Below are 16238 nucleotides of genomic sequence, written 5' to 3' on the forward strand. Positions count from 1 at the left end.
GGGGAGAGGCAATATCGACCGCGGTATACATTCGTAATCGCCTCCCCACACGAGCACTTGAATGGAATACAACTCCTTATGAAAAATGGAACAACAGAAAACCTGATATTGGACACGTGAAAATTTTTGGATGTTTAGTCTATGCTCACATACTCGATCAGCTGAGACGTAAACTCGATGAGAAAGCAGAATCAATGGTGTTTGTAGGGTATAGCCTTAGGTCTAAAGCCTACAGACTCTACGATCCGATCACTAGAAAAATAGAGGTAAGACGTGGTGTCACCTTTGATGAAACCAAGCTCGGTTTACCAAATCAGTCGTCAAAGCCAGGTGTACACAACTCTGAAGCGGTGAATATTGACCTATCAGAAAATGATAAGGCTCCTCCAACACCGACGGTTACACATAGGCAATCACCACGTTCCACTCAACTCATTGTTCGGTTTGGTATTGATGATTTCACAAACCTTGGTCACTCTGCTCACTCAGCAATCATCATTGTGGAGCCTCTTAGTTTGTCGCAAGCACAGGCTAGCACAAATCGTGATGCCTGGATCAAAGTCAGCAATGATGAATGTATCAATAATGATGTATCAATCACTGATCAACAATGGTACATGGGAACTAGTTGATCTTCCGCCCGAGCGCAAAGCGATTGGCTCTAAGTGGGTTTTCAAGGCTAAACACTCGTCTAATAGGTCTATAAGTAGATTCAAAGCTCGACTTGTGGCAATGGGATATGCACAAAAGGCTGGGGTGGATTACGATGAAACATACGCCCTTGTGATTCACAGAACATCTCTGCGAGCACTCTTATCAGATGCTGTTGAGAGAGATATGATGATACACCAAATGGATGTACAAACGGCTTTTTAGAATGGAAAGCTGTCAGAAGATGTACAAGTGTATATGGAACAGCCAGAGGGTTCTGTTGTGCCGGGTAAAGAAAATTTAGTCTGCAAACTTAATCGCTCGCTGTATGGACTTAAACAGTCGCCTAAATGTTGGAACATGGTATTAGATGAATTTCTTAAATCATTAGGTTGCATGCAGTCCTCCGCTGACAACTGTGTGTATATTCGCTGGAAAAATGACCAGAAAGTGATGATTGGTGTCTACGTAGATGACTTGTGTATAATGTCAGACACTGGTGCTCAGATGACCGAATTAAAATCGGCTCTTTCGTCTCGTTTCAAAATGACGAATCTCGGACCGCTTCATCGTTGTCTGGGATTACTTATTGAGAGAGGAGAATCTATGAGAAATCTATGTGTCTAAGTCAGAAGCCTTACATTCAACAAATAATTCAAAAGTTCAACATGGAAAACTGTAAGCCTGTCACAACTCCGGCAGCATATGATGTAAAGCTGAGTCACAAGAATGGAAGCAAATTAGCAGATCCCAATCTCTATCAATCGATGGTAGGAAGTCTACTATATGCTGCCGTACCTACTCGTTTAGATATTGCTGAAGCAGTGGGAGCTTTAGCCAAGTTCAACGCTTGCCCCACCCAGACTCACTTGACCGCAGCCAAACGAGTAATACGCTACCTGAATGGCATCAAGGATTTATGCCTGAATTTTAGAAAGCAAGGTAAACCAATGGTTGCATACACAGATGCAGATTATGCGAGCGACGCTGACCGGCACTCGAAATCGGGTGCAGTCTTCATTAATGCTGGTTGTCCAATCAGCTGGTCCAGCAAGCGTCAGTCAGTCGTTGCTCTCTGCTACGGAATCAGAATATATATTGCGTTGTTTGATGGTGTTGTTGAGTGCATGTGGTTACGTCAGCTATTCTCAGATATTGGAACCACGCAACTCAATTCTACAATCATCTTTGTAGATAATCAATCAGCTGCAGCGATCGCCAACAGCCAGAAAACTAGCGTTTGAGTTAATTGTCTGACCACTGAACACAAGACATATTTTTGCTTTTTCGTTGATTATGATCATTGTATTTTTTTTGTGTCACAAACTGGCTGTTGGTGCAACCATGTAATTGAGTGGGAGTGTTGTAATAATAGCAGATTCATGGTTTTAAAAGCTATCTCGTTGTGCTTTCTGAAAGCTTTCTGCTTTTTGTTACAATAGCCTTTTCATAATACTCTCACTTTTGTTCACAGCTGTCAAGATGAACACAGCTAATAAAGTTTCTGTCAATAAACTGAATGTTCAAAGAATCTAAACAACATTTTAGGCCAGCTTGATTTAATATGTTAGTGTACCAAAGTTTTCAGAGTAAATACCCATGATGTAGCTGACGAATGATAAACGTGACAGTTTACTATGACAGTTTTGTATGTGGCAGTTTAGACCCGCCATTGTCTCAACTGCATAATTCACGGTATGGACAAACCCAAAACTGACATAACGAGTAGTTCAAGTCGCAGTAGCAAAATATTTTAGATCAAAGTGCAAACAATTAACAATTAAGATGAAGTTGCATTATGACTCCTAAATTGTTTGCAGTTTGTTACTATATAGCTGCGATTTATTACAGCATGTAGAGCTGTTTTGGGATTTTCAAAACAATATTGACTTTGTTGTCGATAACAGAATAAATAAAGCAAGAATAAAATTGGTTACAATAATGCAACAAAGTGGTTGAGTTTTGGTGAAAAGGGTTTGCTGATGTTGATGTACATGTAGGTTAGATGGGAGATAAATCACAATACAGTTTTCAGTCCATCTGAGGCAACAGAACTCAGAAGTATTCAACCTGATCAATTTCACAAAATGCTCATGTACAATTTCGAGTCACATCTGCTGACGGTAAACAGTTGAAGAATAGCAAATGAAGAATATACTGATTACAATGTTGTGTGATATGCAGAACTGCTAAATTATAATCAGGTTCTAGAACTACGAACATGGCCTACTAATAACTACTACTACTACAATGGAGTCTCACTTGGAGCAATAGTTGCTTCATTGGCTGATAGGTTTCCGATTAACAGAAACAAAAATGACTTTATACAGGAATTTGAGGTGAATAGAGCTAATAAAAGTTTTGTTGCTGGTTCAGCCTACAAAAAGTAAAATTAAATTCACAAACAATCACAATCAGTACATCTGGGTGTGACAACTTTGCAGCATAGTAGACCTGAAAATCAATGTGGTAGCTGCTAACAGTTATTTTTGGTTAGGCTTTATTTTTTGGATTATCTGGACCATACTTTTACACTTCCTCTCATTCATGTTTTAAGGCACTGTTATGTGGATGAGTCAACTCCGACAAACTCTTTGTAGTCTCATACAGAGCATAGTTTATGACAGTACAAATTAGCATTTCTATCTCGCTAGTCTTTAGTCAGTTATATATAATGCTTTTAGTTTCACCATTAAATGTACATACAAATATAGATGCCTTGTCAAGTTGTTCCTCTTAATTAACCCATATTGTTTGCTGTTTTGAAGGTTAGTAGGAATAAATTTCATTTTGATTATATTAAACGGATTCTTTCTGTTATCAGCCTTTTAGTATTCAAGTAACTTAATGCTTTCATTTGAATGAGTTTTTTCTTTTCAATGTGTAACTGAAAGGTCTGGCCAACTGTGTGGCGTCATGAAACCAAAGTCTCCAGGTTTTCAACATTTGCATTCACCTTTTATCAAGGTTTTGTTTAAAGCTTGCACAAATTATATAGACACGTTGTCTATGTAAGTTCATTAGACCTACGTAAAGCAGCCAAGTAGTGAATATGACATTACTCACCCTGAACTTTGTTTATTGTGTCACACCATTTTAACTTTTGCTAATATCAACTTTGCAATGAGTGATATACTATTGTTATTACTATTATTATGCAGTTTTTTTGTTTTAGTTAACCTGGCTAGTATAGAGTCGTACCAGAAGGAAGGTGTAGCTCATGCCTCTGCTCGGCTCAGACCAAATTAACCTCACTTACGATGGCTTCTCAACTGGCATCGCTGATCGTCTACCAATTAGGAAAGACTAGAAATGTAAGCGAACGATAAAACGGATATAGTTAGACTTCTTCTACCTGATGTTATAAGTAAACATTTGCTATCAGATATTACAGGTAAACATATTTTACAAAATAACGTAGGTAAATCTTTCCCACAAGATTTTATAGGTAAACTTTTTCTACCAGATATTTCAATTGAAGACTTTATTGCTAACCCATAGTCTGTCTTTTGGCTCTTTTCATTGCTTAGTATCAAGTAGGTATATGGTCTAGTATCAGGTGCATTATAAGTATCAGTTACTTTACCTAGTATCAGGTACATTATCTAGTATCAAGTAGGTATATTGTGTAGTATCAGGTACATTACAGATATCAGTTACTTTACCTAGTATCAGGTACATTACCTAGTATCAGGTACATTACGAGTATCAGTTACTTTACCTAGTATCAGGTACTTTACCTAGTATCAGGTACATTACCTAGTATCAGGTACATTACCTAGTATCAAGTACATTACCTAGTATCAGGCACATTACTTAGTATCAGGTATGTTACCTAGTATCAGGTGCATTACCTAGTATCAAATACATTACCTAGTATCAGGTACATTACCTACTATCAGGTACATTACCTAGTATCAGGTACATTACCTAGTATCAGGTACATTACCTACAGTCGTGGCTAAAAATATTAACACACCTCATCATTTTGTGAAATTAATCAGGTTTTGGTTTTTTTACCACTGCTCTGAACCACCCAGGCGATATGGGCAAGTCCAAGCATCGTGCCACACACAAAGGCAATTTGTTTTCTGCCTTCTGCAATCATAATTTTCAGTTAATTAGTGAGTAAACATGTTCAGACATACGTAAACACAAAATTTTTCATAATGAAATCTTCTCTCCTAAAGATATTGGGCAGGCAAGTAGGTCTTTTTGGTATGGTGTGTGATGCGGGGGACAATTGATCATCTCCTCTCGAACTTTGCAATTCGTTCTGAAATAAATTTTTTCTTCTATCTCAGGTGTTTTTTCCTAGCGATTGCAAATTTTTTTCTTACCAATCAAACGAGAAAAAAATAGTTTGTCCCACAGGTCACAATTTTAGTGCATATGTACATGTACATCAGGGTTGGAAAAAACTACGGTTTTTTTAAATCAGGTTTTTTTGGTTTAAACCGGTTTTTATGGTTTTTATAATTTGACCAAGGTTTTTGCAGTTTTATGTCTAATTAACATTACTTACTATAGCTGCATAATTGAGTATTGAGCATACATATGTGGAATCATCTGCTAAAAATGGTACTGTGGGAGTTGTTATGGGAAAAAGAGAGAAAACGTGGAAAGTTCAGAATTAATCTGTAGTCAAACGTAATTAAAGAAATACAGAGCAGAAATATTATCGCGTAAAGTGAATATATTACATACAGCTCGATCTGTAAGTAGGAATTTTAATCCCAGTGATTCGTCATGTGGTAGTGTAGAGCAGAGCATAAGGCAGATGCATTGCTACTGTTTGGAGCAGTGGCAGATGACTCAACTTCTATCACCTGAATACTAGCATCACTCTCTAAATTGGTGTTGTCAGCTTGAAATTTTGTTACGTGAGCTTTAAGCCTATCTGCGTGAACTTGCGTTACGACAGCACACATATTAAATTTTGCCTTAAAACCTTTGCCTTCTGCAGTTCGAGTGAAAAACTGCCAAGGCAGCTTTTTGCAAGGCATGTTTGAAATTCAAGGCACAACTTTAACTTTTGGAAACACAAAACAACTTAATAAACTGATCTTTAACAACCCAACTTGTGAAGAGCTTAGTGGGCTTGGTGTTAGCGAGCTCTGGTTACCCTGAGTGATGGCTAATGGACAGCTGGCCTGTCCCCTGCACTGGTTTCCTTAGGTGGTCCAGAGCCGTTTAGTTTTACCGAGTCCCGTGACAGACGGAAGCGTATATGGGAGCTTGCTCGTTTCCAAACAAACAGGCCACGCTTACTAATCTACTATATAAATGGCAATCGTTGTCTGTCTATCTAACTGTCTATCTGTCTGTCCGCTTTATAGAGTACCGTACTTTTCGGGCTATTAGCCGCTACGAGGTATCTAGGGCGCATTAACGAGAATCTCCGGTTAGTGCGCCTCTATGCATAGGTAACCTATTCATCGTTTGTCGTTTTCACACGAAAATGACATAATAATTACAACTCTATGGCTTTCTTTTGGCTTCATGACACGCGATGCTTTTTTGTCCTTGACATATTAGGGCTAATTTGTTTTCGGCAAAACGATACCGACGATAGACTCTCTCGATATTAGAATTTGGCGATTAAATTTTATTAACTCTATGAAACACGATGCCGTTTTTGTGAACCTCTATTTCTGGCTTTTCTTAAGTTTCAATTGCTAAATCGCTGTTAAGGTCACTACTTTTCACGCGGACAATTGTATTATCTCGAGTAGGAATAGCATCTAGATTCTCTCACCTTCGATCAGACAAAAACACTACAATATTTTATTTTTACATAACATATTGCCGTACCAGTATCGTCGTATTCAGAGTTTTGATGGATAGCTGTTGCTGGAACAGTAAGTTTTTTATACACACACTTCTATGCAAGAATTGTTATTATTAATTCAACATTTTCACAAATTTTATTTTGTTTTCTCAGTTCGTATTAGTTGTATCATTATTGAATCATCTCATATTGTAATCGTAGCAAAACAGACTTAATTTAGCTACTACTTGCTAATTATTTCACTGTTACATCTAAACCCTTTATAGTCGTTTTATTTTTAAAATTTATTTGACCTGCGCGAAACATTTTTCTCATGATATGAAGTTTAAAAAGTTGTTTGACAAAGTAAGTTTGAAAACCTTTACAGTTGTTTTAGGTAGAATGGCAAATATTGTTATATGTTAAATACAATTAAAGACAATACAAAATGAATGAAACACTGAGAATAGGCCTATTCGCATGTGGATTGTCTTGGTACAAATTAGACTTATGAGCAGTTGGAAAAAACATCTACTCAAGAAAATCGAGTTTTTCAGTAAAGCAGTATTGGCCTCTGGTGTTAATAATCGGGCATTCAAGGAATTGGTGATCGCGTCTTTGTCGTCCCAGCTAACATCACTGTCCTTGACAGCAAAAACCCCAGTAGTAGATTTAAGCCGTCAGAGAAACTGGCATTCATATTCTGTATCATCTACACTGTTTACGAGGCCCAGGTACGACTTTATCGACTTCTTACCATTGAACTTTACGACCACAAAGTCTCCGGGCCTGACTACAGTACATTTGTTAGTCTCAGCATTGTTAGTTTGAGAAGTGCGTGAGGTGTCAATCGTACTTGCACTGTCTGCAGAGCGCAGGGAGCTGCAGAGCGCCCGCTCGTACTTTCGTTTAGTGGCGAGTTCCTCTTCACTTAATGGCTTTGGGTCCTTGGCTCTGTATTTACGAGCAGCAGCGCTTTGCAAGATATTCTGTCCATTTGTCCAGATCCTCTTTGAGTCGAGCTCGATAGCTTGCTACTCTACATGCACCTTTGCTCTTGTTGACTCACTGACCAGCTAGCCTATACTGATTACTCATTACTGCAGCCTGTGAATATGTCTACCCAATAACTATCACGCAGGAATCATTGGCTCCGTCAGGATGAGATTAAAACTAGCTGGAGACTGTCTGTTTCTTAAATTTCTTCACAAATGGGATGAAATGAGTGTAAAGTTATTCTATTATAAAAGTAATGTGATTACTATTCTAACTGTTTTATCAATAACTACTACTCTGTGATTTAGTGCATGAATACTTTGTTCTTAGGGGTGTCCCCATCAGTAATATGTCTCATCAGTAACTCAATTACACAAAGACTGATAAAGGTACCACCTCAATTTTCTCTGTATACATAGCCCTATGCAAGCCCACAAAGGATCTGAAACAAAATTTTAATTGAGATAATGTTTTTCATAAATCAACTAAAACCTTCATTTTGATTACTGATGGTTATAATAGGCATTCCTTTTCAATCCATCCTGCTGTGTTTACTATCAAGTGAACTACTGGCCATAAACTACATGTTATAATATTTCTAGATCGCTGGCATGAACTGGCTAGTTCTACTGTTGCTTTTCCCTAACAGCATTTTTTACTAACATTCCAATACGAAAGTAGGCCTACTTTGCAACTGGTGTATGTCCTTTACCGATGACTTTATCGGAAAACAGTTTTTTGCACACTATGCAGGCACATGTTTAGTATCTGTATTTCATATAGATAGCAATGTAATATGAAATTGAAATTTTCACCCAAAATCACTTTATTTATGGAATTGCCCATTTACATTATTTTATTTTAATGGGAAAAATTGTTTCGGATCTTGAACTTCTGGAACGGATTATGTTCGAGAACTGAGGTTTCACTATACGTTATCAAAAGATATAGGTCGCTGAAAGTTATGAAATTTTAAATTTACATTGGTTTGAAAACCTTTACAGTTGTTTTATTTAATTTTAAATCAGTTGTCCTGCACAAAACCTTTTCCTCATGTTATGAAGTTTGAAAGTTGTCGTTGTTTGAAAAAGTTTGAAAACCTTTACAGTTGTTTTATTTTCTCTCCTAATTTATTTCAACTACACAAAACACTTCTTTCGTGATATGTAGTTTGAAAGTTAGAATGGCAAATGTTGTTATATGTTAAATACAATTCAATTTTCTGTGCAAAGACTTTTTTGACTACCCGGGCAACGCCGGGTAGCACAGCTAGGCTTGGGGCGTCACTCGGAGATGCTCGGGAAACCTTTTTCGCCCCGAGTACAGCGAGAGTCTCCATGCGCAGCTTTCCGGATGAATGAGTTGGCGAGTGCGAGGTGATTGAGTGCTAGGCGATTGACTGCGAGTGCGAGGTGATTGGTTGCGAGACGATCGGTTGCGAGTGCAAGGTGATTGATTGCAAGGTGAGTGCGAGGCGATTGATTGCGAGGCGAGTGCGAGGCGATTGATTGTGAGGCGGGTGCGGGCCGATTGATTGCAAGGCGATTGATTGCGAGTGCGAAACGATTGATCGCGAGGCGAGTGCAAAAACGTGATTGTCAACTGCTCGGCGTGTAAAGACTGGTCAGACAGGGCGGGGGCTCAGCGGCAGAAATGCGCGATGGTCAACTGCAAATATAGACGGGTATGAACGGATGCATGAATCTAGACACATGAATCTAGAATATTTACTAGATTTTACACGCATCTAGCTGTAAGACACATTCCAGATATCCATTGTTCTCCCCAACATTGACATGTATATGTGCATGCATACTCTGCTGAAGACTACAATTTCAGTAGACAGCATATTTGGAGTCGTTTTACAACAGTATGAAAGACAACTCTCAATAAACCTTATGCTGCACGTGAATCTGTTCCTGTAGGCGGGTAATGCAGCTAGTTTTATATAAGCTATAACAAAGAGGCCGCAACATTAACCAAGAAAAGTTACCCCCTTTGGCAATCAGTCTAAAGTTGATTGTTGTATGATACACCATTTGGAAGAGGACAAATTTTCCTACAAAAATGTACAAATATATTTTTTGTGAAAATGTAAAGTAAATGCAAAAAAGAGAGGTATTGAGAGCGAAGTATGAATACTACATTAGAGAACAGTATGTTGATCAGGATTGTTTGGAAACAAGCGTTTTGGTTTCCGATGTTGGTCGCGAGACTGTGAAACTATACAACTCTCACAGTACAGAGTTGTATAGCTTCACAGAGTCCGTGACTAACGAAAGCGTATATAGGAGTTTGCTCGGTTCCAAGCAAACAAGCCACGCCCATAACTTTTTTATATAAGTTATAATGGATAGGCCGCAACACTAACCAGCAAAAATCACTCCCGTTGACAATCCCTCTGAAATTGATTGTTGTATTATATACCATTTAAACAAAAACAAAATTTCCTACAAGAAAATACCAATAATTTTTTTTTGGAAATGTAAATGCAAAAAAGTGAAGTATTGAGGGCAAAGTAAGAGTATTCCGTTAGAGATCAGTATGTCGATCGGGTTTGTTTGGAAACAGGCGTTTTTGTTTCCGGTTTTTGATGCGGGACTCTGTGAAACTATACGGCTCTGGGGTGGTCTGATGATGATGACCGATGTTAGCATTGGTTTTGGGTCATCAAATTTGATTTGTTCCTCTTTTTTGTCTTGTTTTAGCTTATTTCCAGAGTCTAAGCAAATAAGACCTTGCCTTTGACATATGTACAGCTGTTTGTACAAATAATGAAAAGAATAAATAATGTGATGCTAGTAATGTTATTGTAGAGGCACAAGGCTAGTGAAACAGATGTTACACATAAAATGTCATTTTGCTTGCAATTGTGTAGTATTGGTCAGGTTTCCTGCATGATATATGTTTCTACATGATGTTTTATATATTCTATGTTTTTTTACTTTATATAATAATATTCCACTAATTAGAGTGCCTTTATCCATTGTATAGGTTTTACCATCTACTTATTTTAAAATAGACCAGTGAGCCATAACCCCAGACTTATCACACTAGTGTCTAGCACAACTCTACGCAACTACACGTACTTTGGCTTGTGCCCACTACATGAAATATTAGTTTGCAAAGCTTTTGCCCAAAATGGTTTTATTGTTGTAATTTCTAATTATAAGCACTGGCTAGACTTTTAGAAAGTTTTCATTATTGAAGACAATGATGGGATTAGTATACTTCACATGGTTTTCATATTTCATCAGTAAAGGGATCATCATATCGCTTGATGACGACAATTGAAAATGAAATTCACTAATTCATTGTTGCGCTAGGGTGTCATGTAGTTTTAACTTGAGCTCTGCCATCACTTTACTTCTGTGTCCTAAATGAACTTCCACAGCTGATAAATACACAGAATTGCATTTCTACCACACAGGAACCACTAGAAGCTTAAAATATTACTTTTCACAAAAAATAATGAAAAGCCGTAAAACCGGGTTTTTCGGCTTGCTTTAAACCGAGCCAATCCGGATGTACATGTTTATACATGTACATATGTACTTGATATGTATATGTATTTATAACTGTACATATCAAATGATTCTTCAGAAGGTTTTCTTTCTTTTAATAGCATTTATCTGAAACAAAAACTTTCCCAGCAGTCTCTGGGGCGTGTAAAATCAACGAAGTCTGAAGACAGAAAATTATTGGTGATCAATAGCATTTGCAAGGGTTTAAACACTGTCCATTTGTCTAAAATATTAGAATGATCTCTTTGAATTTGGCCTTGAAACGTCAGGGTTGGTTTTGTTGGTAATATTTTGTTGGCGATGTTTTACTAGCTATTACTGCCTTGCATCTCCTAGGCAACCTGTTGGTCAATATATCTAGCATCTCAGGACTGGTCATTCTGTACCATGCTTTTATAATCTCTTCCATCAAAGTGACCTAAGTTGTTGGGTTGCTTCTGGCCCCCAGAGTCCTTATCAGCGGCCTAATTTTCTCTATAGGTTTAATTCCGGTGACTATAAATTGCCTATCATCATGACTCATAATATGTTGTTGCCTATCATCATGACTCATAATATGTTGTTGCCTATCATCATGACTCATATTATGTTGTTGCCTATCATCATGACTCATTGTATGTTGCTGTCTATTATCATGACTCATATTATGTTGTTGCCTATCATCATGACTCATATTATGTTGTTGCCTATCATCATGACTCATTGTATGTTGCTGTCTATTATCATGACTCATATTATGTTGTTGCCTATCATCATGACTCATATTATGTTGTTGCCTACCCTAGGACACTTAAGTATTCGCGGCATCTAACTTTCGCGTTTTCGCGGAGTCATCATCACGCGAAAAATTCATGCGCGAAACTAAACTATCATAACGAACTAGCGAAAATTCGAAATTAAATAGCTATGTTCTACACAGGCCTGTATTCACTGGTTGCAAGTTGGGGGGCTAATGTTAGACGACTAATTATGAACATCTGGGGTGTGGAGAAGGAGGGGGGGTGCTGTAAGCTCCCAACAGGTTTCTCTTATGTAGGGCCTCAGCCGGGCCTCAGCCGGGCCTCTCACGTGAAGTTTTAAAAAATTTTATTGGCATGTATCAACATTTTTCTATTTTTTGAGATTTGCTTTGTTTTAGCTGATGTGACTGACAAAACGTTTTAAAATTAAAACAGGCAATACTTGTATGCAGTTAAAAAGCTCAGAAAGAAGACATCTTTTTCTTTTAAGCGTTTTAACAAAGATCATTTTTGCCGATTTTATTTCAAGTTCATTAAGTAGGATATGGGCAAGCAGATGTTTGCTAAAACTTGATATTTTGCAAACCTTTATAAAAGTCGTTAACAAGAATATTTTGCCGCTGATGAAGATAATAATGACGCCTAAGAACTACTAAAAGTTGATGTTTGTATCTATGGCTTCGAATAAAGTGATATTCTACAGCGATAAAAACCTTTCTATAGCCGTTGGACTATGAAATTCCTAAAAAGTTGGGGCGTCTTAGCCGGCCAGCTGTCCAAGGGAATACGGCCCTGTAGTTCATTGATATCCACAACAAAATTGTGATATTAGAAATGCAGATAATTTTGTGTGTGATTGAGCTCATTGGGAAATTTCTAGTAAATTCGTTAATACACCGAATGAGCAGCATGGCAAAGCAAATTAAGATAACAAGTTTTTTTGGAAAAGCCAAGACAAACGAAGAAGATGATGATATCAGTTTAGTCACCGAATTTGTAACTGATGAGGATGAAAGTCTGGTAGGTGAAGTCATACAATTAAATAATACTTATTGTAGTGATGAATTTTACTGCCAACCAAAAACGATAACAACCCTCACCAGGTCCAACCATGTTATACAGTTCTGGTTGTGATGTTGGTTGTCATCTATTTTCTTTTTTATGAGACATGTACTGTATTTGATTTTTTTTAAATTTGAAATATTGTGAACTCAAAACGTGCCATGGCCATCGCTTGCTATAAATACTTGAGATCTAATATTGGTACCATATCGGTCACGACGGAAAGGACCGAGACGTCATTGATAGTCCAAGAAACAAATGGCAGCAAGCGATAACGTTGAATTATCGATTTCTGCCATACATTTATACCTGTGGGTTACAAATACAAACTAGTCGCAAATATAAAAACTTTTTTTACTAGAGGACCGGACCTGAGGAATCTAATTTGTTTGTTCCACTGTATTTATTTTCACATCACTATATTTTCGCACTCATCAGAGCTGCGAAATTAAGTTGCAGCGAAATTTTACTCTGTGTGCTACTCACGAAACTAAATACTAGCGAAATATAAGTGTCCTACGGTATCATCATGACTCATATTATGTTGTTGCCTATCATCATGACTCATATTATGTTGTTGCCTATCATCATGACTCATTGTATGTTGCTGTCTATTATCATGACTCATATTATGTTGTTGCCTATCATCATGACTCATTGTATGTTGCTGTCTATTATCATGACTCATATTATGTTGTTGCCTATCATCATGACTCATTGTATGTTGCTGTCTATTATCATGAGTCATATTATGTTGTTGCCTATCATCATGACTCATTGTATGTTGCTGTCTATTATCATGAGTCATATTATGTTGTTGTCTATCATCATGACTCATATTATGTTACCATCTATTATCATGACTCGTATTGTATTGTTGTCTATCATCATAACTCATATTATGCTGCCACCCACCATCATGACTCATACTATGTTGTTGCTTATCAAACAGCCAGCTAGGTAAAACCTTGAGTCTAGTTTTACCTTTTTGCATGACCAAAGGGATGAGTTTAGAAAGACTTTGGAACGGATTAGGCAATTTCCATACATGTATTTCACTGCTCCTATAACGTAAATTTCTAATAATGTAATTTTTCCTGGAACGGATTATTTACGTTGTAGGAGCAACTATTGTATTCAACTTTTTCCCATCGACGATGACATAGTTCTTTCCACTTTTTACTTGATCATCCATACTTCACGCAAAACATGTTTAATAACTTCTCATACATATCTATTAAATTTAAGAATAACTATGATGGCTAGAGTGCTTTGATGCTGTTGGCAAGCTGAGTGATTTTTTTTTGTAATGATTGTCACACTCAATCATATATTACAAGTTAAACTGTAATAAGTGCGCTTTCAGTTGATGGATATACTGTCTGTTGCTAATGCATAGAATACATAATTCTGTTGTATTATCAGCAAAGTTTTTTGGGAAAAGTTTGAACACTCATCAAAATGGGTATTGTTTTTTTTATATAGGTTAATACCCATAATTCTTTCAATACTATTCCGCAACTATTTAATATTATGTAAATAAATTCCAAAGGTTTACAAATCAGTTCAGACGGATCATAAAGTTAACTACACAATAAAGCAGACTAAAGCGTACATGTGCTCATCTATAGTTACTCATTTAGTGCTTACCCATGTATTCTGCAATTATTCAATACTTTATTACCAAGATTGCAAAGGTCACAAATCAAAGAAGATAATTACAATGGTGCTTAGGTATTGTTACTTGCATTACCCTTTTTGGCATAAAACATAACCGCGCACTGCATTTTGAAGGTTTACAAATCAGAAAAGAAAGAAGATAATGAAGATAACTAATAAAGCAGACTAAGGTATACATGTGCACATCTAGAGTTACTCATTTGGTGTTTTCATATGTATTCAGCAACTATATAATATGATTAACGCAAGACACAAAAGGCACAAATGGAAAAGAAACAAGATCATAAAGATAACTGCATACAATAACACCGACTATGGTGTACATTTACCTATCTAGAATTACCGTTTATCGCTGCATATAAGCCTACTGTGCATATAAGCTGATCCTAAAAACATAGCCCTGACATCAGGTAATTCATAAGACTTATGTAAACTAATCCCATATATCGTAACACACCGTGTATACCTATCAAAGCAAGCAGTAGCAAAAATGAAGCTTGCTCTTTGCAGGCTTGGTGTAAAAATTTTTTGCTTGGTGAGCAGTTGTATACTTAGCCTAATGTGTCTTTGGCTAACCGAAAGAAGTCAATCATCCGCTTGGGTTGAGCCAATGGAAAACATGTATGCTTCTCACACTGACTTTAGTTTTGTAAAACACTTTTTTACAGCGTTCGTTTTTGCAATGATCAGATGCCACGCAGCTACATAGGTTTTACAAGTTCTAAATCAATGAACTTATGGTTATTATCTATTGGGCATTAGTAGTAGTGGCAGTAATTATTTTTAATAGATATGATAATGTGGTAAGCTAGTGTAATATTGGTAACTCGTGTGACTTGGAACATGTTTAATTTGTCAACCATGATGGTATGAAGAGGACAAAAAGTGTCCGAACTGATTCAGCAACACGTTTGTGGTCTTTTTATGGCATCTGATGATGTAAAATTTTATGCTGATTATTTTGGTCAAACCTTATAACAACTTAAATATGCCGATGTAAATTATTTGGTTTTACTGAATATTTAATTGTCTCAGTAAAAATTTATTTGTTTGCGCAAGGGTTAATGGTAGGGGAACCATTATTGTTATGTTGTAATTTTATTAATAAAGTGGTATTGATACAGGTTTGAGATGTGGTTGTTGAAGTTAGCTTAGCATATTTTCATTTATTTTTAATAAGAGTTACACGGGTATAAGCCAGACTCCTTAGTTAGGCAAATTTTTTGCCATCCAGGATCAGCTTATATGCTGGGAAAATACAGTACTCATTTAATGCTTATCCATGTATTCAGCAACTATTTAATCTGATGTACTAAAGATACAGAGGTGTACAAATCAAAAAAAGATTCAAGATCATAAAGATAACTACACACAATAAGGCAGACTAAGGTATACACTTGCACATTTACAGTTGCTCATTTAATGCTTATCCATGTATTCAGCAACTATTTAATCTGATGTACTAAAGATACAGAAGTGTACAAATCAAAGAAGATTCAAGATCATAAAGATAACACACAATAAGGCAGACTAAGGTATACACTTGCACATTTATAGTTGCTCATTTAATGCTTATCCATGTATTCAGCAACTATTTAATCTGATGTACTAAAGATACAGAGGTGTACAAATCAAAGAAGATTCAAGATCATAAAGATAACACACAATAAGGCAGACTAAGGTATACACTTGCACATTTATAGTTGCTCATTTAATGCTTATCCATGTATTCAGCAACTATTTAATCTGATGTACTAAAGATACAGAGGTGTACAAATCAAAAAAAGATTCAAGATCATAAAGATAACTACACAC

The 16238-nt window shown here is 36.7% G+C and overlaps 1 protein-coding gene across 1 annotated transcript; it reads left to right on the forward strand.

Moving 5' to 3' along the window:
- The first annotated feature begins 1319 nt into the window (after window positions 1-1319).
- On the forward strand, window positions 1320-1895 carry LOC137400630 (uncharacterized). Its single transcript, XM_068086961.1, has one exon. It carries the CDS (start codon window positions 1320-1322, stop codon window positions 1893-1895), a length of 576 nt encoding a protein of 191 aa, XP_067943062.1.
- Window positions 1896-16238: the final 14343 nt, after the last annotated feature.

The sequence above is a fragment of the Watersipora subatra genome, chromosome 7 (assembly GCF_963576615.1).
Source record: "Watersipora subatra chromosome 7, tzWatSuba1.1, whole genome shotgun sequence".
NCBI classification, from domain to species: domain Eukaryota; kingdom Metazoa; phylum Bryozoa; class Gymnolaemata; order Cheilostomatida; family Watersiporidae; genus Watersipora; species Watersipora subatra.